This window comes from Cantharellus anzutake (genome assembly GCF_015039405.1).
Source record: "Cantharellus anzutake strain C23 chromosome Unknown EI90scaffold_1, whole genome shotgun sequence".
Taxonomy (NCBI): Eukaryota; Fungi; Basidiomycota; class Agaricomycetes; order Cantharellales; family Hydnaceae; genus Cantharellus; species Cantharellus anzutake.
In genome coordinates, this window is record NW_024066951.1 from 1,241,606 (window position 1) to 1,259,044 (window position 17,439).

Here is a 17,439-nt window from a genome sequence, read left to right on the forward strand (position 1 = left end):
CGCGAAACCTTTGAATTGTGCAGTACTCCGGGAGCGTACAACGTTAGGAAGAATGGGCACGGTTTACAAACGGATGTGGAGTGTGTTCGCCATGTTAGACTCAAGGTAGCAGTGCAGAGTGTACAACATTAGCCATGCTGGGCTTGTCGTCGTCAATCAGGATCGATAGTCGCATCATTGCGATGTCGCATTCTAGACAACAGATTAGGTGAAGAGGTTGGAGCGGCATGTGAAGAAGTGCGCATCGATGAGATAGATGACGCATGTGGGCCGGTCAGGAAACTCAAACACAACCGGAGATGAGATAAGCTAGCTGGCTGGCCCCAAACAGGCGATGACTTAAGCGACCGGATCCCAAATCGGTGATGATCTAAGCAAGCAGAACCAAAATGGGTGAGGAAGAGCCCTAAAGGGGCGATGAGCTAAGCGAGTGCATCCCAAATGGGAGCTGAAGTAAGCGCCTTCATCCAATGAGAGTGTGTGAGACCTCGCTCCAACCAATCGGCATTCGCGATTCGTGGAGCGTGTCCGCGCTCTTTATATATAGTAGATATTACCATATATGGAATTGGCACGGTCTTAGGTTGAAATTCATGCCAACCGGTTGACAGAGTTGACAGATCGTCATACCGATGTCCACTAAGACCACTTCGTAAGTACGCACTCTCGAGGAGAGTGCGGACGGAGGAGTGCATTGAAAATGTGAGATTTCTCGAAATATTTCCACTCAGAACGGTGGCGCACGCGCCAACCAGTGCGCTTGTACAAAATGTGACCAAAAAAACACTCCTAACCTAACACTCAGCGCAGCTTATAAGCGTCCCGAATAGTAATGTTTTCCACAACATATTCCGAATCGGCATATCCTAGCACCCTCGCCACATCGGAACTTCGATGACAAGGGGACAAAGGGAGGGAGAAAGATCTCATCAGAAACGGCAACCCACTCTCCAGCCTTTCGTCAAAAAAAAATCAACTAGCTCACCTCTTCTTTCCTCTTATCTTTTGAATCTCCAGAGCGTTATAGTTGGCCAACCCACGCCCAACCTCGACATCTTCCCATCCATCCTTTTCCGCTTTATTCTTCTCTTCCAACGACAACTTCGTTAAACTCGTCGTTGACGGGTTCTTATTATTATTATTATTGCTGAACGTGACCGACGACCACGACTCTTCTTCCACCATTTCAGGAATAGCGGGAGGGACATCGATGACGGGCGTAGTAGTGGCAGTGGGATGAATGTACGAATGGTGGTGGTGGTGGTGGTGGTGCCAGTGCTGCTGATGAGTGGTTGTAGATGATGATGATGATGAAATAGTAGTACTGGAGGAACCAGTGGGTGATGTGAGCGACGTCGATCGAGATAGTGGGTCTATTGAAGAAATGGAAGAGGTAAGACTCTGTGGGAGAAGGACGGGAGTGTTAGGTTGCGTAATGGGAGGAGGACTGGGGGTATTCGCGTTGCTGCTTCCCGACTCTTCTTCAATGTTGTTACGCTGATCAACGACGAGCTTAAATGGACTTTTCCTATCGACCCTCTCGCTCTCGTTCTCGTTCTCACTCTCACTCTCACTCCTACTACTCGAGGAATCCTGTTGTTGTTTCTTACGACGAACGACGATTCGCACAGCTTGACCAGATGCAAAGACCCCTTCAACTCCCACCACACCCACCGAAAGAAGTCTCCCACCAGCTTCCCTTTTAGAAAGATGTCTGTGTGCTCCTTCGTCGATGATCACCGATCCTGAGGGAGTGAGCGTGTAGGAAGTCCACTGTTTGAGATCCTTTAGCGGTAAGACGGAAGGCACGAACAAGGTATGAGGAGGCCGAGTACTGTCAGAGTTTGACTTTGACTTTGACTTTGACTTTTTTTTTGGTTGCGCGGCGTTGTTCCAAGTGGAATGCATTGATGGTGGGGTCTCAGTTCCACTTCCACCACCACCACCACCACCAGAGGAACAGGAATCAGGGGTTGACGTTCCTGAATTCGACTGACGTAGTAAAAGATGCGATGGTGACCAGTGAGTGGCGGCGGCGGCGGCGGCGGCGGCGATGTACTCGATGATTCCGAATATGTTTTCGGGATGTCTGCTCGAAGTGATCACGGTAGCGACGCCTGCTCCCGTAGCAATTTCCGCAGCGATGAGTTTAGTCTCCATACCTCCCGTCCCTAATTTCGAACCCAAGGTCGCAGTGCTAACTGGAAGTGGGAAGGGGGGGTTCAACGCCATCATCACGGGTATTGTTAGCAGGAGTATAAAAAATAAAAAATAAAAAATAATAATCACCTTGTGATCGGATTTCGTGGACAGACGATACAACATCTATGGCTCGTGCGTCTGGATCTTTGCGCGGATTTGAGGTGTACAGCGAATCGACGTCCGTCAATAGGAACAAGTAGTCGGCATGGATCATCGATGCTGCAATCGCGGACAGTGTGTCATTGTCACCAAACCGAATTTCCTATCGAATAAAGGTAGAGGGGGTGGGTGGGGGGATGGATTATTCCTTAGTCAAGATCTAACCAAACAAACAAAACAACTGGCATCTAAACTACTACTACCACTTACGCTGACGGAGATGGTGTCATTTTCGTTGATGATGGGGACGACACCCATAGTTAACAATTCCGTAAGAGTATTGACCGCGTTCAGGTAGCGAGTCCTCTGGCTCAAATTTCCCAATAAGTTTATCATAGTGAAGAGAGAGAGAAAAAAAAGAAAGAAAAACTTTTGAAAGCAACTGACATCAGATAGATCCCCTCGTGTCAATAACACCTGAGCGATCGGTTGTCCCAATTGACTGAACAGGTTATCCCATAGAGCGATAAGACGACCTTGTCCGATCGCTGCCAAAGCCTAAACGAAAACTCCCCCAAGTCGTTCAGCAACCAAACACCAAAAACAAAAACAAAAACAAAAAACAAAAAAAAGAGCCATAAGTTCAAGGTTTGGAATTCAAGTCATAACGCGCACGCTCACCTGTTTCCCCGACAAGCTTTTAGGTCGAGCTGGCAATTCCATCCGTTTTAACCCTACACCGATCGCTCCAGAAGACACGAGCACAACTTTATGACCAGCACCCCGTAGTCTTATTACCGTCTCGACTATGGAAGATAACGTAGATAACAGTGGCTGATGGGTGATTTCATGAACGATGGAAGAGGTACCTAAATTTTATTTGAAACGTTTAGTAAGAAACGCGAGAGGAGTATGAGTATGGCACACACATACCAAGCTTAATGACGACCGTCAAGACGGTCTTGCTAGAGGGTTTGGCTTTTGGTGGCATGGGTTGGCTCAAAGTAAGTGGGAGGAAATTTCTTTGGTATCATAGCCACAAGCGACAACAAGAATGTAATTTATGAAATCGATCGATCGCCATACATGCAACTAGGTCTGCGTCTGTGCCCCCGGATGGATGGAGCTTTAATTTGGGCAGGCTAAATGACTTTCAGCTTCGGCTTTGGGAGGTCTAGGCATTGCTCTGCTACCATTCGATCTCGCACTGCGGTTGACCAACCCCAGCCATAGTATAGACATGGGATAGGGATAAGAAAGACGATCAATTACGTCATGGAAGCTATATAATCACACAACAATGGATCTGACGCAGTGGTTGTGCGTACCGCGCGTGAGGAACATACAGGTTTGGGAGAGGTAGACACATCCTATAGTACTCGTTGCTAATCTCTTATTTTATTCAGACGCGAACTTGGTTATAACTCAGATGGTCGTTCGTTCCTTCCATGAACAGTTACTCATGAGAGACGAGGGCACTGGTCTGAGCTCCAAATCGGGACAATTGCTAAAGGATCATCCAGTATCTGCTAGCTAGGGAAAATAGACTCGATAAGGTGTTGATGAGCGACTTATGATCTCGGAGCTGGACTATGAGTAATGACTCAGTCTCAGCCAATATGCGTGAAGAACTAGATATATTACCTATGAGTAATGACTAGAGGTAATATACATAATATAAGTTACAATGATAAAGCAATGAGGGAATGTAACTAACTAACCTCAGTCTCAGCCAATATGCGTGAAGAACTGAGGGAAAAGGAAATGAATTCAAATGAATGAATATGTCCGTGGCCTGGCACGGATTAGTCCGAAATAATATAAAAGAGAAAAGGTGTTGTGACTAAGTAGTCACGCTACCGCGGGAATGTGGCTGTCCGGGCGAGTTCCTCACCCGGATGTGGGAATGTGGCTGTACGAAAACTCGTCCGGCCTCCCATAGCACATGGTTCCTCCAACACGCCCACTACGTGTGCGCCCACTGGAACTAGTCCAGGTGAGTTTCCCCAGCCTCCAATGGCTCCTCTGGAGTCATCGTTAGCAATGAGTCTAAATCCTGCTATCCAAAAAATGGATGCCCAGATCACACAAGTCCGATGTGAGGCGTTGTCAAAGAAACAACAATAAGCAAGATAAAAGGTAAAACGGGGTTTGAAATCGGTGAGCATCTTCATTCACCCTCAAACAGCCTTAAGCTGTTATCCCCGTGGATCGGCCTACTGATTCTGCTTTTCAGCAAATCTAATTCGGCCCTTGCGCATTCGCGCACTGATCGGTGTTTTCGATCGACATTCCGCATTGATCTCGACGATCTTTGCTCCCCGGTTTGAGGTTTCCCTCAATCTTGTCTCCCCTCGACGACTCTGAGGGTCTCCGGTTGTATGCGGTGCGGGTTTCTTGTCTCTTGTCAATCGGTGTGTCAATTTCGCTCCATCCATGATTTCTTCGCCCACTGAATGATCATCCTCTGATAGATCCTTGGCCTTCATGGCCCTTCCCTTCAAGTACGACGTCGATTTCTCTTTCGGGATTGGATAGGGGCGGATGGGCAGGCTGCCGTTGACTTGGCAAGCCAGTGTTCGCGGATCCGGCATCATCGCTGTCGATCCGGATGTTTGGAATGGTTTGGATAATGGAGTGAATGTGGGAGATCGATCCTGATCAGGGATCAGAGTATTTGTTGTGGGATGAATATGGCGATTCCACGAGGTTGGCACAGGTGCGACCTTGCCTTCATTAACCTCTAATTTCCCCCTTGAAGCGTCATCATTCTGACCATAACCCTCATCCTTAGGGCTCATTCCCGCTTCATCTTCGCCGTCGGTTCCCTCTCTTTCCTTTCCAATTCCATATCCTTCGAGAATCTCGTCAAACCAATCCGAGGCAGCAAATTGCCTCATTCTCTCGCTGTGGTCAGGCAGCGGTTCTACAGCCGATGGAATATCATCATCGCTGTCTTTCGCCGTCAAGGATGTGCCAAATAGCTCGCCATCATCGCCTTTAGCGCCCACTGAAGTTGCCATTTCGATTTCCGTTGAGGAATGACTTTGGCACTTCGCGCTTGAGTCCATTTTTGGGTTTTCACAACATCCACTTGAGGACTCCTTGGGTTTCTGGCGATAGAATCGATGGTGTCTGAGATCTATGGCGATGGGCTGTTTTGTGCACGCTCTTAGCCTCGGTTTCGGCACTTCAGATGAGTCCGATAGGCCCGCGCTTGAATCTGCCCCGCAACTTTTATCCAAAATGACAGACGAACTTGATCGCCTCTTGCGATCCAATCGACGGTGGATGGACTTGTTAGTCTCAGGCTCCATTGTACTAGCCTGTCGCGTCGAATCTAGTGTGTTTAAGTGGTCCTCTGGGCCATTTTCGCCCGATTTCGTTCTGGGACCAACATCCAAACTAGTGGATGATTTACTCGCGTCTGAGCAGCTTTGTCGATGCGAACTGGATGTTGTAGTGATGCGCTGATTCGCGCGAGCGCTTGGCATCAATTTTGATGGAATTTGGAGGTTGGATGGGCGAGTTTTCGTCGATTTGGTGATTTCCGGTGCGCTTATTTCACTCTCATGAATCTCAGCACCTTTATCCCCCTCTAAATCGCCATTCTGACGTCTTCTAACGCCCTTAGATTCTCTCTCTACTCCTTCCCATATCCATATCCCTCTCTTCCACTCATTCACATTCTCTTCCATTCGCTCAATATCATCAGGCCGCGAGTCTACAGCCGATGGCAAAACTTCATCGCTGTTCTTTGCCGTTGGGGGTGACAATAACGGCTTGTCGTCCTCATTCATATCGCCCATGGAAGGACTCATTTCGATTTCGCCCACTGAAGATGCCGTTGAAGATGTTTCGGGGAAATGTCTTGCATACTTCGGGCTTGAGTCCACTCCGGTATCTGTGTCTGACCCACTGGACATTTTTCTTTGGTTCTGGCGATTAGGACGACGGGGGGTAGAACCAGTGGTCATAGGCTGCATCATGCAAGCCTCTCGCATCAAATCCGAATGGTCCTTTGGGCTATTTCCGCCCAATTCCACTTTAGGACCAACATCCGAGGTAACGGACGATTTACTGGAGTTCGAGCGATTCAATCGATGGGGAAAGCTCTCTGAGGTGATGGGCTGCTTCGCGCAAGCCCCGGATGTCGATTGGGATGATTTGTGATGGACAGATAGGCGAGTTTTGGTCGGTTTGGTGATTTGCGGTGTGTTGTACCCAACTTTTGCACCTTTATTCCCCCTTAAATCACCACTCTGACATCCTGCGATGCCCATAGGTTTATCACCTACTCGCCATTTCCATATTCCCCCTTCCCTAGAATCGACCTTCACCTGCGCATGTTCGATATTGCCAGTTTGGGTAAACTCGGCATCGCTGTCTGAAGCTGAGTGCGCAAGTTCAGCTTTTCCGACATCCACCAATAGTGGACATATATTCCCACTTCTGCTTGCCTTTGCTAGCGGTTTTCTATATCGGATCAACGTTGCACCCTCCTTGTTGAAAATCGTGTTTATCCCCGCATCACAAAGCTTGGTGGTCGATAGCAGGGGATCCCGGAGTTCTGGTGCATATAAAACGTTGCGGAATGTTATCGATTTGTCTCTCCCATTCAGGTGGACTTTTCCAATGATATTTCCGATGCCGCTGGCCTCAATAAAACGATTATCGGCTACCCATATCAGAGTCGGGGTTTCGAGTTTATGGAAAGAGGAATAATGGGATGCATCATTTGTCATATGTGACGATGCTCCGGAGTCGATGATGAAATGGATATGTCGGGAACTCCTGCGAGTGCGGAGAGCGTCCTCATCCAAGTGTGCAGTGTAGGTTTGGTGAGTCTTAGGTTGTTTCCAATCTTGTCTTGTTGTCCAGGCTAATCCTTCGGACCTTTCACCAGTTCCCTGTCCCTTCGACTTCTTCCTCTTTGAGCTGACTCCTTCAGCTCCACCCCCTTCAGCCCAACATACTTCCACCACATGTCCGAATTTTCGACAATTTAGGCACTTCGGCCTCTCGGAAGATTTTGACGTGGAGTTGGCTGACTTCGGTTTATGACTCAGGGGCGACTTCATTGAAGTCCGTGAATTATCCTGAGATGGAATAGGGGATTGTGTGGTATGGCTGGTAGTGGAATGGGTGCGAGTTTTGAAATGGGTTGTTAATCGGCTCCAAGCTTCGGCTGCCGATGTTAGTCCCTTCAGTTGGGACTTTATTTGGTCATCAACGGACTTTGTAATTATGTGTAGAATAGTCGCGTTGGCATCATCCCATTGATCAAGCGGTGATTGAGGAGGTAAAGATGTTGAAGCAGTGTTGTCAGGGATGGTAGGGTCTGGCCGCTTCCTTTCTCCTTCCGCGAGAGTAAGCAATTTCCGCTTCTTTAGTATGAGCTCCATGCGATACTTCCAAAACTCCCAATTTGAACCATCATGTCTGAGTGATCCGGAGTTTCTAGTAATGCAATCAAAAGCGTTATAGTCCATATTGGAATCCGAAGCGGGAGTTCTTTGGTTTGAGATCTTTGAGCGCTCTGGGCTCATAACCTGTTGATGAGCGACTTATGATCTCGGAGCTGGACTATGAGTAATGACTCAGTCTCAGCCAATATGCGTGAAGAACTAGATATATTACCTATGAGTAATGACTAGAGGTAATATACATAATATAAGTTACAATGATAAAGCAATGAGGGAATGTAACTAACTAACCTCAGTCTCAGCCAATATGCGTGAAGAACTGAGGGAAAAGGAAATGAATTCAAATGAATGAATATGTCCGTGGCCTGGCACGGATTAGTCCGAAATAATATAAAAGAGAAAAGGTGTTGTGACTAAGTAGTCACGCTACCGCGGGAATGTGGCTGTCCGGGCGAGTTCCTCACCCGGATGTGGGAATGTGGCTGTACGAAAACTCGTCCGGCCTCCCATAGCACATGGTTCCTCCAACATAAGGGACTCTCCTACGTTTTGGGTGTGATACAATTAGAGGCTATGGTGGCTCGCTGGATTGTATGGAGAATGCATATGCGATACAACCTTAGGGTGGGGCCGGTTCAGACAATGTCGAGTAAGGGTTTGATTCTGAACGGGGGAAAATCGTCCGATAGTCCCGATAGTCCCGATAGTAGCGGCTGGCGGCAAATCACTCTCACGAGATTACCAACGGCGATGTGTGTGTGTGGGCGCAATGTCACCACAGAAAGTTATATTAATTCTCCGCGGCGTCACCAATTAATTAACATCTGGCACCCACAATTCTCTCACTCTTGGCAGAGGTGGCATTCCCTGCCGTCTTACTTACTTAATTGCGCAGATATACAAACATCAGCAGACCACCCAACTGGTGATCATTGGCGGAATATGGGCGAATTAATCGATGTGGTGGCTATATATATATCACCTAGTAAACGCTCTACCACGAGATTGAAAACGTCGAAGCACCGGATAAGCTAGGCACCTACTTTGAAATCCGAAAAACTATATAACGAGTTTGAGAATACACGTGTGATGCATCTTACCTCATTCATTCCATCGAAGCGCCACCCGTATGCTTCCTACGATAGTACAGCCAGGTGATAGGTTAGACCACAAAGGGGTCGTGTTTCATAGTTTTCACTTCAACAAGTGCAGCATTGCAGGGTCCCGCGTTGACCGATAAAGCCCGATATATATATTTGCGCAAAATAACTTGGCCTTTACATGGCACGACAATTCAATTAGGAGAAAATGCAAGTACTAGTATACTGTTATCACGCTGTGGACCCTTGCGGGCGAACCAAAATATTGCTGAGAGGAACCGAATATTAATAGTGGCAAGACTGAGCATTAATTGAACCTGAGGCCCTAAAAAAAAATTAAAAACCAGCAAGTTAACTCCAAGTCCTCTCTGACAACAAACACCCCTCCAGATGACGTGAATGATGCCCCTTCCCCCAGCCGCACCGAATTTTCAAAAGCCCCCCAGAGTAAACGCCCCCCCCCCCCGCCCGGGACACTTTCATTCAGGAGAACTTGAGCGCGGAGGTGTTCAGATACACCCCCACCCCCAGGTCCATGCATGCAGTGCACCAAGGTCGTACGAGCTAATCCTCTTCTGGGATGGGGGGGGACGGCGGAGGAAGAAAAGCAATATTATACATATATATACCGTAAAGAATAGTGCTCCAAAAAAAAAAGTAACCGCCTCAAACCGAATTCCGACGGCCATGCATGGGCTCTTCTGCAGAAAACACGTCCATTCCCCTCTACTCCTGCCTTACAAAAATTCAATGCAGAACAATTAATATTATCTCGAAACCAAGATGTACCCCCGTCGATTTCAAGTACTGAGAGTCTGTCTGTTGGTTCCGCATTTGGAAACAACCACCACCAGTACTACTCAACACCGCCACGATCATCTTGGTAAAATAAACGGGGATAATATCATTGATCGAGGTCACAACGTTGCACATCGAAGAAGGGTATGAAAAGTCTTTGGCGTGCATAGAAGGCCCTTTTCAGTGTGATGCCGGAAGCAGGTCTGTGAGGGGGGGTTATGGTTTTCTGCAGTCCAACCGGGAAGAAGAGAAGAGGGGGGGGGGGCGAACGAAATCTGCCTTTTCGACTTGTCCAGAGGTGCATATAAGGAGGGGGGCTGTGTTGTTCAGTCCGATAGCGGCTTGGCATATGTACGGACGCAAAAGCATTTCTTCTGGTCACAAGGTATATTATTATATTGCGGCTTGGATGTGCATTGTGGACGCAGGGTTTACTCTCTGCCACATGCAAACCAACTTTGAACGGGAATACTTACGTAACCTGGGAAAGGTGAATTCCTAGTCTAACAATCCACGAGGATAAGAGCTTCCCTCGGTGAAAATGGGAGCGCGCCTCCAAGTGCTTGTGCTGTTGTAAGTTTGGAAAAGAGCGGAAACATACAGTGTTGAGCCAATTCCGGAGTGTAGGGACACGAAGTCCGCAGAAACAAAGGTTGGGGGGGAGCGTATATATATAGTAGTAAGCATGTTTGTTGGTCGGCATGTGCATATAAGTAGCACCTGCGAGGGGTGAGTCCTGAAGTGATGAACAATATTGTGGTGATGAGGCAACTTGCTCGGATCGGATAACTTGTGTTCTTGAAGGAATAGTTTCATACTCGTCTGGACCAAGTTTCTCAATCATGCAGTCCTAGCTAGGCCCTCTACAGAAGCAAAGATCCTGATTCAGAATTTAGCTCGGTACATCGCAGGGCAACTCTATACTAGCGTTCTCCATCCGATCCACCATAGCATTCGCGGAAGGATCGGTGTAAGGTGCAAATCGGAGTGAGAGGAAAGGTGTGCTCGAGTTCAGTCAGCGTATATATATATATATAGGAGACCAAGAAGATTTCAGGAACGGTGACGAAATCGCCGCCTCCCAAGCTGTGACAGTCAGAGGCGGTTGTACAAGTACGAAGATAGCTCCCATTGCAACTGGGTAGTACTCGTGTGTGTGCAAAAAAATCTTCATCCTTCCAAGCACATTTCTCCTTCAGGGTTGTTCGAATACAAGCGATCCATCTCCTATCCTAGCAGAAACTGCAGATCCTTTGGCGAGCAGTCTCTCTCTAGTGTCCTCATAGGGTCCTTGTCGGTCTCCCTCATGTAGCGAAAGATGTAGCGAAAGACGGTGCTGATCCAGGTAAATTATAAACAAGCGATCTGCTCGTTCCAAAATTTCCTGTAGATAGTACGGAATTACCTCTGATCCAGGATTGACGGGTGAATTCCGGCATGCATGGGAGACTAGGCGTCACACGAGATAAGTAATCGGGACAGATAATCACAAACCACCAGTATTGAGCTCCTCAGAACTTGCTGAAGTACCGAGGTTGGAGATACTGCAGAAACAATAACAATGTGCTCTGCGATCCCCCGACATGCAAGCACCATTTCGATCCGTCCATCAGGTACATGAGAAAGAGAGTGGCAGCCGTCACTCAACTTTCCACCATGCATGCACCATTCGCGTGTTTCAACTCTTTTTCGTCTTTTCCTTAAGCGCTTTCAAGTTCGTTGGCCTGCTGCCGCTACCTCTCGTACAACCACTGCAACCACGACGTCCCATTCATCCTCTAGAGCAGTAACGCGGATAACAAGAAGACGAGGGATTCGGATGGAGGAACGACGTATGGTGACCCTTCCGGGACGGACGACCATTGGGATGTTGGAGATATATATGGGATCATGGTCCTTACTCGGATGACTGGTCATTGACGACGACGAAGATGAAAATGAAAATAAAGCGTGTGGACGATAGTACGGAGGACCCGAAACTGGATGACAGAGAAAATGGAGGCGTGGAGGGATGATATATTCGTCCACCAATGATCGCTTCGATGGAAGGATCGGATCAGAGGAAAGGAATGCAGGGAGGTTTGAACTGTAAGTATTGCACAGTATATACTGTATTACATAGTAGGTCCGATGCGAAGGGACAGGAGACGAAGTATATGTTAGACATTTCAGACATGGTGGCTGGGTCACAGTCGCCGCGCGTTGGCATATATCCGCAGCGAGTTTACTGAATCAAGTCCGAAACACGCGAAGCCCACCACCGTTGACGTCACCCCAACACCAATATATATTGATATCACACGCTTCGGACTTGGTGCTCCACTCGAACACATGTGGCGACGATTCGACACGTGTACATACTGCTTATCAAGACAATAGTGCCAAGTCAAAGCTTGATGTCGGTCGCTCTTCTGTATTGGAGTTGAACATCCCCAAGCTGTCACTGCACACCGTTATCCTTTCACTCCCCTGACCCGATGCACCGGATAGTGTCGACCTGCTGATTTCGTCTTTCCATTGTGTCAACTTGCATCATCCATCCAGACATCAACGTCATCGCTTATGGTACCGTGGTGTGCAGACAAACGGACCGGTACATCAGCAATGAGCGACAGGAGGAGGAATGTGTTAGGCGAAGAAATGGGCATCTTCGAGGTGAAATTGTAATTGTAAGATCATGATGCGTCTGTGATCCGTTATGAGAGTATTGGCATGTAGATATTTTATCCGTAGTTTGCAATCAAAGAAATTGACGTTGGATTTGTTGGTGTTCCCGAGCCGAATATATATCCATGCCCATCATGTGCAGGCAGCAATGTGAAGGATGCAGTGACGAGGAGAACATGCTCAAATGTGGACCATTTGTGCCTCGGAATGACGTCCGAGATTGGTAAGAGCTTTACGTAGATTGTTGACTGATATGGCCAATGCTCGGGTGTACGCTCCTGGGTTAATAGTGACTAGCTGGCGCCAGAGTTTAACACTTTCTTCAATGAATGGGAGCGCCTCCGAGTGTTGTCCGAGATCCGAAAGAGCATTATATAGATTGTTGAGTGACATGGCCAATTTTGGGGTGTATGATCCTGGGTTAATGGCAACTAACTGGCGGTGGAGTATGTTGGAATTTGCACGTGGTCTTTTTAGGGAAACCTAAAAGTTGGACATACTGGGAATCGAACTCCAGTCTTCTGGATCGCGAACTCAGTGTGCACAGCCATTACACCATACGCCCCGTTAGGCTGAGGTGGTTATTTCAACACACCCCCTTCACATTGGATCGACCATGTGATCCACATGTGACCCAAACCACCGGGGTTCCAACAACCCGTGAGCCGTCACCCCCTGAATTCATATTCAGGCCGGACTTACTGCTAATCTCCTACATGTCCATGTCATGTGGTCTGAAGCAGCCGGATTTGGGTCCTTAGTGCTCTGAGCTACACCCCCTGAAACTTTGTCAGGCCGGCTAATTTAATGCTTGGCTTCACGTGCCCAGCTCACGTGGCAGCAACCGGATTTGGGTGTGCTCGGTGTATTCCGCAGAATGTCCACCATGTTGGAATTTGCACGTGGTCTTTTTAGGGAAACCTAAAAGTTGGACATACTGGGAATCGAACTCCAGTCTTCTGGATCGCGAACTCAGTGTGCACAGCCATTACACCATACGCCCCGTTAGGCTGAGGTGGTTATTTCAACAGAGTATGACGCTTTCTTCGATGAATGGGAGCGCCTCCGAGTGTCGTCCGAGATTTGAAAGAGCATTATATAGATTGTTGAGTGATATGGCCAAATTCGGGGTGTATGATCCTGGGTTAACGGCAACTAACTGGCGGTAGAGTTTGACGCTTTCTTCGATGATTGGGAGTGCCTCCGAGTGTCGTCCAAGATCCGAAAGAGCATTATATAGATTGTTGAATGACATGGCCAAATCCGGGGTGTATGATCCTGGGTTAATGGCAACTAGCTGGCGGCGGAGTATGACGCTTTCTTCGATGAATGGGAGCGCCTCCGAGTGTCGTCCGAGATCCGAAAGAGCATTATATAGATTGTTGAGTGACACAGCCAAATATGGGGTGTATGATCCTGGGTTAATGGCAACTAACTGGCGGTAGAGTTTGACGCTTTCTTCAATGAATGGGAGCGCCTCCGAGTGTCGTCCAAGATCCGAAAGAGCATTATATAGATTGTTGAGTGACATGGCCAAATCCGGGGTGTATGATCCTGGGTTAATGGCAACTAACTGGCGGTAGAGTTTGACGCTTTCTTCGATGAATGGGAGCGCCTCTGAGTGTCGTCCGAGATATGAAAGAGCATTACGTAGATTGTTGAGTGACATGGCCAAATCCGGGGTGTATGATCCTGGGTTAATGGCAACTAACTGGCGGTAGAGTTTGACGCTTTCTTCGATGAATGGGAGCGCCTCCGAGTGTCGTCCAAGATCCGAAAGAGCATTATATAGATTGTTGAGTGACATTGCCAAATCCGGGGTGTATGATCCTGGGTTAATGACAACTAGCTCACGCCGAAGTTTGACGCTTTCTTCAATGAATGGGAGCGCCTCCAAGTGCCGTCCAAGATTGGAAAGTGCATTACGTAGATTGTGAAGTGACATGGCCAAATCCGGTGTGTATGACCCTGGGTTAATGGCAACTAACTGGCGGTCGAGTATGACGCTTTCTTCGATGAATGGAAGTGCCTCCGAGTGCCGTCCAAGATTGGAAAGAGCATTATATAGATTGTTGAGTGACATTGCCAAATTCGGGGTGTAGGAACTCGAGTCCACAGAAAAAAGGTAACGGCAGAGTGCAACAGAATCATTTGCTGCCTCATATGCCTCCTGGAATCTGGAAAAAAATCCCAAATTGAGGTGAAGCCGGGTAAGCACATTAGCCAGTGTGCTGACAGCATCTTTCGACCTGTGGACAACAGCCAACTGGATAAGATCATGAGCTAGTTTCATTAACATAATTTGTCGATAACCCATACCTTAGCCCACTCAGGGAGTAACGAGATCCTGATGTAGCTTTCCATTCTCACACAGACTTCCACCCACCGAGTTGCTTGCTGACCCAGAAACATACTAACCAGCCCAACAAGCTCCTCAGAGGGTTCCTCGACTCCACTGAGGTGATGGACAATGTGTCGACATGCATAACGAAAGTGCTCAGATAGCTCCTTTTGAGGAATATGCGGCATTTCATCTTTTTCGTACAAGTTTTCAATCAGGCCTAAGCCCTCTACAGAGCAGAGACCCTCGTTCAAAATCTCAGTGCATCGCAGGGCAACCCTGGCATTATCTGCCCCAACAGCTATGGGAGCGCAACGAGAGCTGACTGTTTGGGGATTGATCCGATCGACAATAAAATCGCGGAAAGATTGGTGTAAGATGCGAACCGGAATCAGGGAATCCTCAACTCCTGAGAGCAGAGGAGCGAGTTCGGCCAATGCATATCGAACAGAAGACTTGAGGAAAGGCAACAAAATTGAGTCCCAGGCTGTGATGGACAGAGGCTGCTGAGCAACGAAGATTGCTCCCATCACAATTGGGTAATCGTGCGCAAAATCTTCATCCGCCCAAGCACACTTCTTCAAAATGCTTGTATACAAGTTTTCCATCATCTTCTCAGCAGGGACCTCTCGTCGTTTGGCACCAGTGTCGAGCAGAGTTTTTAGTGTCCTCATAGGATTCTGGTTGGTCGTCTTCATGTAGCGAAAGATGGTGCTGATCCAGATAAACAACCCATTTGCTCGTTCCGAGATCTCCTGTACCATTTTATCCTCATCCTGAAGATTATGCTGTAAATCCCGATGTAACATCTTTAGCTTTCGCAGCTGGAAGCGTATGAATCTAGCACAATCCTGCGCATTTGCTTCATCCGAGAGATCAATAGTGAGGCGATCAATAGGGTAATTGGGGGAAAGGTAGCGATTCACGAGATCGAATTGTCTCGATGTGATGAAGAATTTTATTGAAGATGGTAGCCTGGGCACTTCCTCCCCAAGAATTTCGGCAAGAGACTCGAACGCCTCTTTGTCACATTCATCTAAAGCATCAATGATGATCACCATAGGACGATTGGAAGGTGGAGGTTTATGGAGGAGAGACGGGGCGACCAATTTCTTGAACTGCGTCATGAATGAAGCTGTTGCAAGACTAGGGTCGTTTCGAAGAGCAGAGGTAATGAAAGTGCGGTAAGCGGGGTCATGGTCTGCCAAAGCTCGAGCCATGCCGCTGAATAGAAAATCAGGCCGCGACCGTTCGCCCGCTTTAAAGAAGAACTGCAGTAACAGGGTAACATCCCCTTCGCTGGCACATCGTTCTGCTATTGTGAGTGCAATCGAAGTCTTGCCAGCGCCAGCCACGGCAGTCAACAGCATTAGCCGGTTCTCACTATCCCCAGTGTTGCGGCACCATGCCATGATACGCTCAATGAGATCAACCCTAGTGTCTTTCAGGCACACCTGAGTGGAATCATCATGGGCAAGATGAAAGTATCGGAGATTATCGAGAATCTTGTCATCGTGTAGACGGCGTTCTATGGCCGCTAATTTGGAGCCAGTTATTAAGTTCGTGCTAAGCTGCATCGGCCGAAAATCAGAATGTTATGGAACGATACTGTAAGGAAAGCTACCTGAAACGATGCCAATGCTTTGTCAAAATCTTTCTTTAGGCCGTCAATTCTTCCCGGGTCTCTCAAGTAGGAGAATGTTTTTCTGATAGCCGATCGTTTTTCTACGTTTTCCCGTCTTTCAATTTCGGACGTAATCTTCTGTAGCGCGCTAGGACTTGATGTAAGTACGATATCGAAGACCACCAAAACGGATGCAGACTTACCCATCAAGCTCTGTGGCGCTTTCCACCCATGGCTTTGCCTCTTCCGCTGACACATCATCGGACTTTATGGCTGAAGATACCTTGGCCATGGCGCTCGCTACGTATTCACCGAAATCAGTCCATTCCTTTGCGTTCTCCTTGAACTTCTACATGGTGCAAACCAGCATGAGCTTTCATCCGTGGACAAGCATAAATCATTACCAACTTTAACTTCGTCGAAGATGAAAAGCGCAGCACTAGTCGCATTCTTTAGGGGTGGACACCAATCAGCCGTGGCATTCACGCCTCTGAGAGTTAAAACCGCCAGGTTACCCCCCGCTGCGAAGAGATCATTGATCTTTTGCCTCGGAGTTTCAGCCTCTTGTTGCAGCGACATGCTCGATAACGAACAAGGGGACGGATGGGAAAGCTTTGGGCACGCAACACACCTGTGAGCTCAAAAGCTAGAGCCACGAGGCTTCCGTCTGATTATGGAAGGTTGAGGAAGAATATGATATACGCATTTGGTCGACACTAGAATCCAACGAATTCCATGACCCGGACTAGTAATTGGCATGGATCATGACATTAATTCCTCGCTTCTCTAATGCACGAGAGCCCGCGTCATGCCGCCCAGAACGATGAGCATGATTAGGAGCGAGCAAGGACTATATATATGTGATGATAAATCTCAATACCCTCGTGGTGTCGTGGCAGTGCGGCTGTCCCGTCAATACATCGTAGCGTACATGACTTTCTATAGATGATATGTGGGTAATCTGGTTGGTATCGTCTGGTGTCAAGGACTATGAGACGTCACACTGAGGCACCGGCTGCAGCGCGCGGTGGGGCACGTGTACGCGATGTGCATCAGCGGAAGCTGGGATCCAGTCTAGCCTTTCATCACGGTCTTGGAGTGCAACCAGCCTTCATACGAACTTTACTAGTAGGATCCCGGTAAGTGGCCGAGCGCCGGCTTTGTGCTCGTTAATGCCCAAAA

General features: G+C 48.0%; 3 protein-coding genes and 2 non-coding genes across 5 annotated transcripts; all 5 read right to left on the reverse strand.

Moving 5' to 3' along the window:
- Positions 1-801: 801 nt before the first annotated feature.
- EI90DRAFT_3010825 (Aspartate/glutamate/uridylate kinase) lies at positions 802-3,292 on the reverse strand (the record flags this gene model as incomplete). The annotated part of the gene is made up of 7 exons (XM_039056408.1): positions 802-889; positions 986-2,201; positions 2,290-2,464; positions 2,572-2,667; positions 2,749-2,859; positions 2,983-3,170; positions 3,235-3,292. 7 exons carry the CDS (start codon positions 3,290-3,292, stop codon positions 802-804), a joined length of 1,932 nt encoding a protein of 643 aa, XP_038923884.1.
- A 9,180-nt stretch (positions 3,293-12,472) lies between these two features.
- On the reverse strand, positions 12,473-12,843 carry EI90DRAFT_3114634 (uncharacterized protein; the record flags this gene model as incomplete). Its single annotated transcript, XM_039062688.1, has 2 exons — positions 12,473-12,727; positions 12,793-12,843. 2 exons carry the CDS (start codon positions 12,841-12,843, stop codon positions 12,473-12,475), a joined length of 306 nt encoding a protein of 101 aa, XP_038923885.1.
- EI90DRAFT_t11 lies at positions 12,784-12,857 on the reverse strand. Its single transcript has one exon. It is a non-coding gene; the product is annotated as a tRNA-Ala (tRNA).
- A 364-nt stretch (positions 12,858-13,221) lies between these two features.
- EI90DRAFT_t10 lies at positions 13,222-13,295 on the reverse strand. The gene has a single exon. It is a non-coding gene; the product is annotated as a tRNA-Ala (tRNA).
- Positions 13,296-13,316: 21 nt separating this feature from the next.
- EI90DRAFT_3114635 (uncharacterized protein) lies at positions 13,317-16,836 on the reverse strand (the record flags this gene model as incomplete). The annotated part of the gene is made up of 5 exons (XM_039062689.1): positions 13,317-14,558; positions 14,612-16,204; positions 16,258-16,405; positions 16,461-16,606; positions 16,666-16,836. The coding sequence occupies 5 exons, from the start codon at positions 16,834-16,836 to the stop codon at positions 13,317-13,319; spliced, it is 3,300 nt and encodes a 1,099-aa protein (XP_038923886.1).
- Positions 16,837-17,439: the final 603 nt, after the last annotated feature.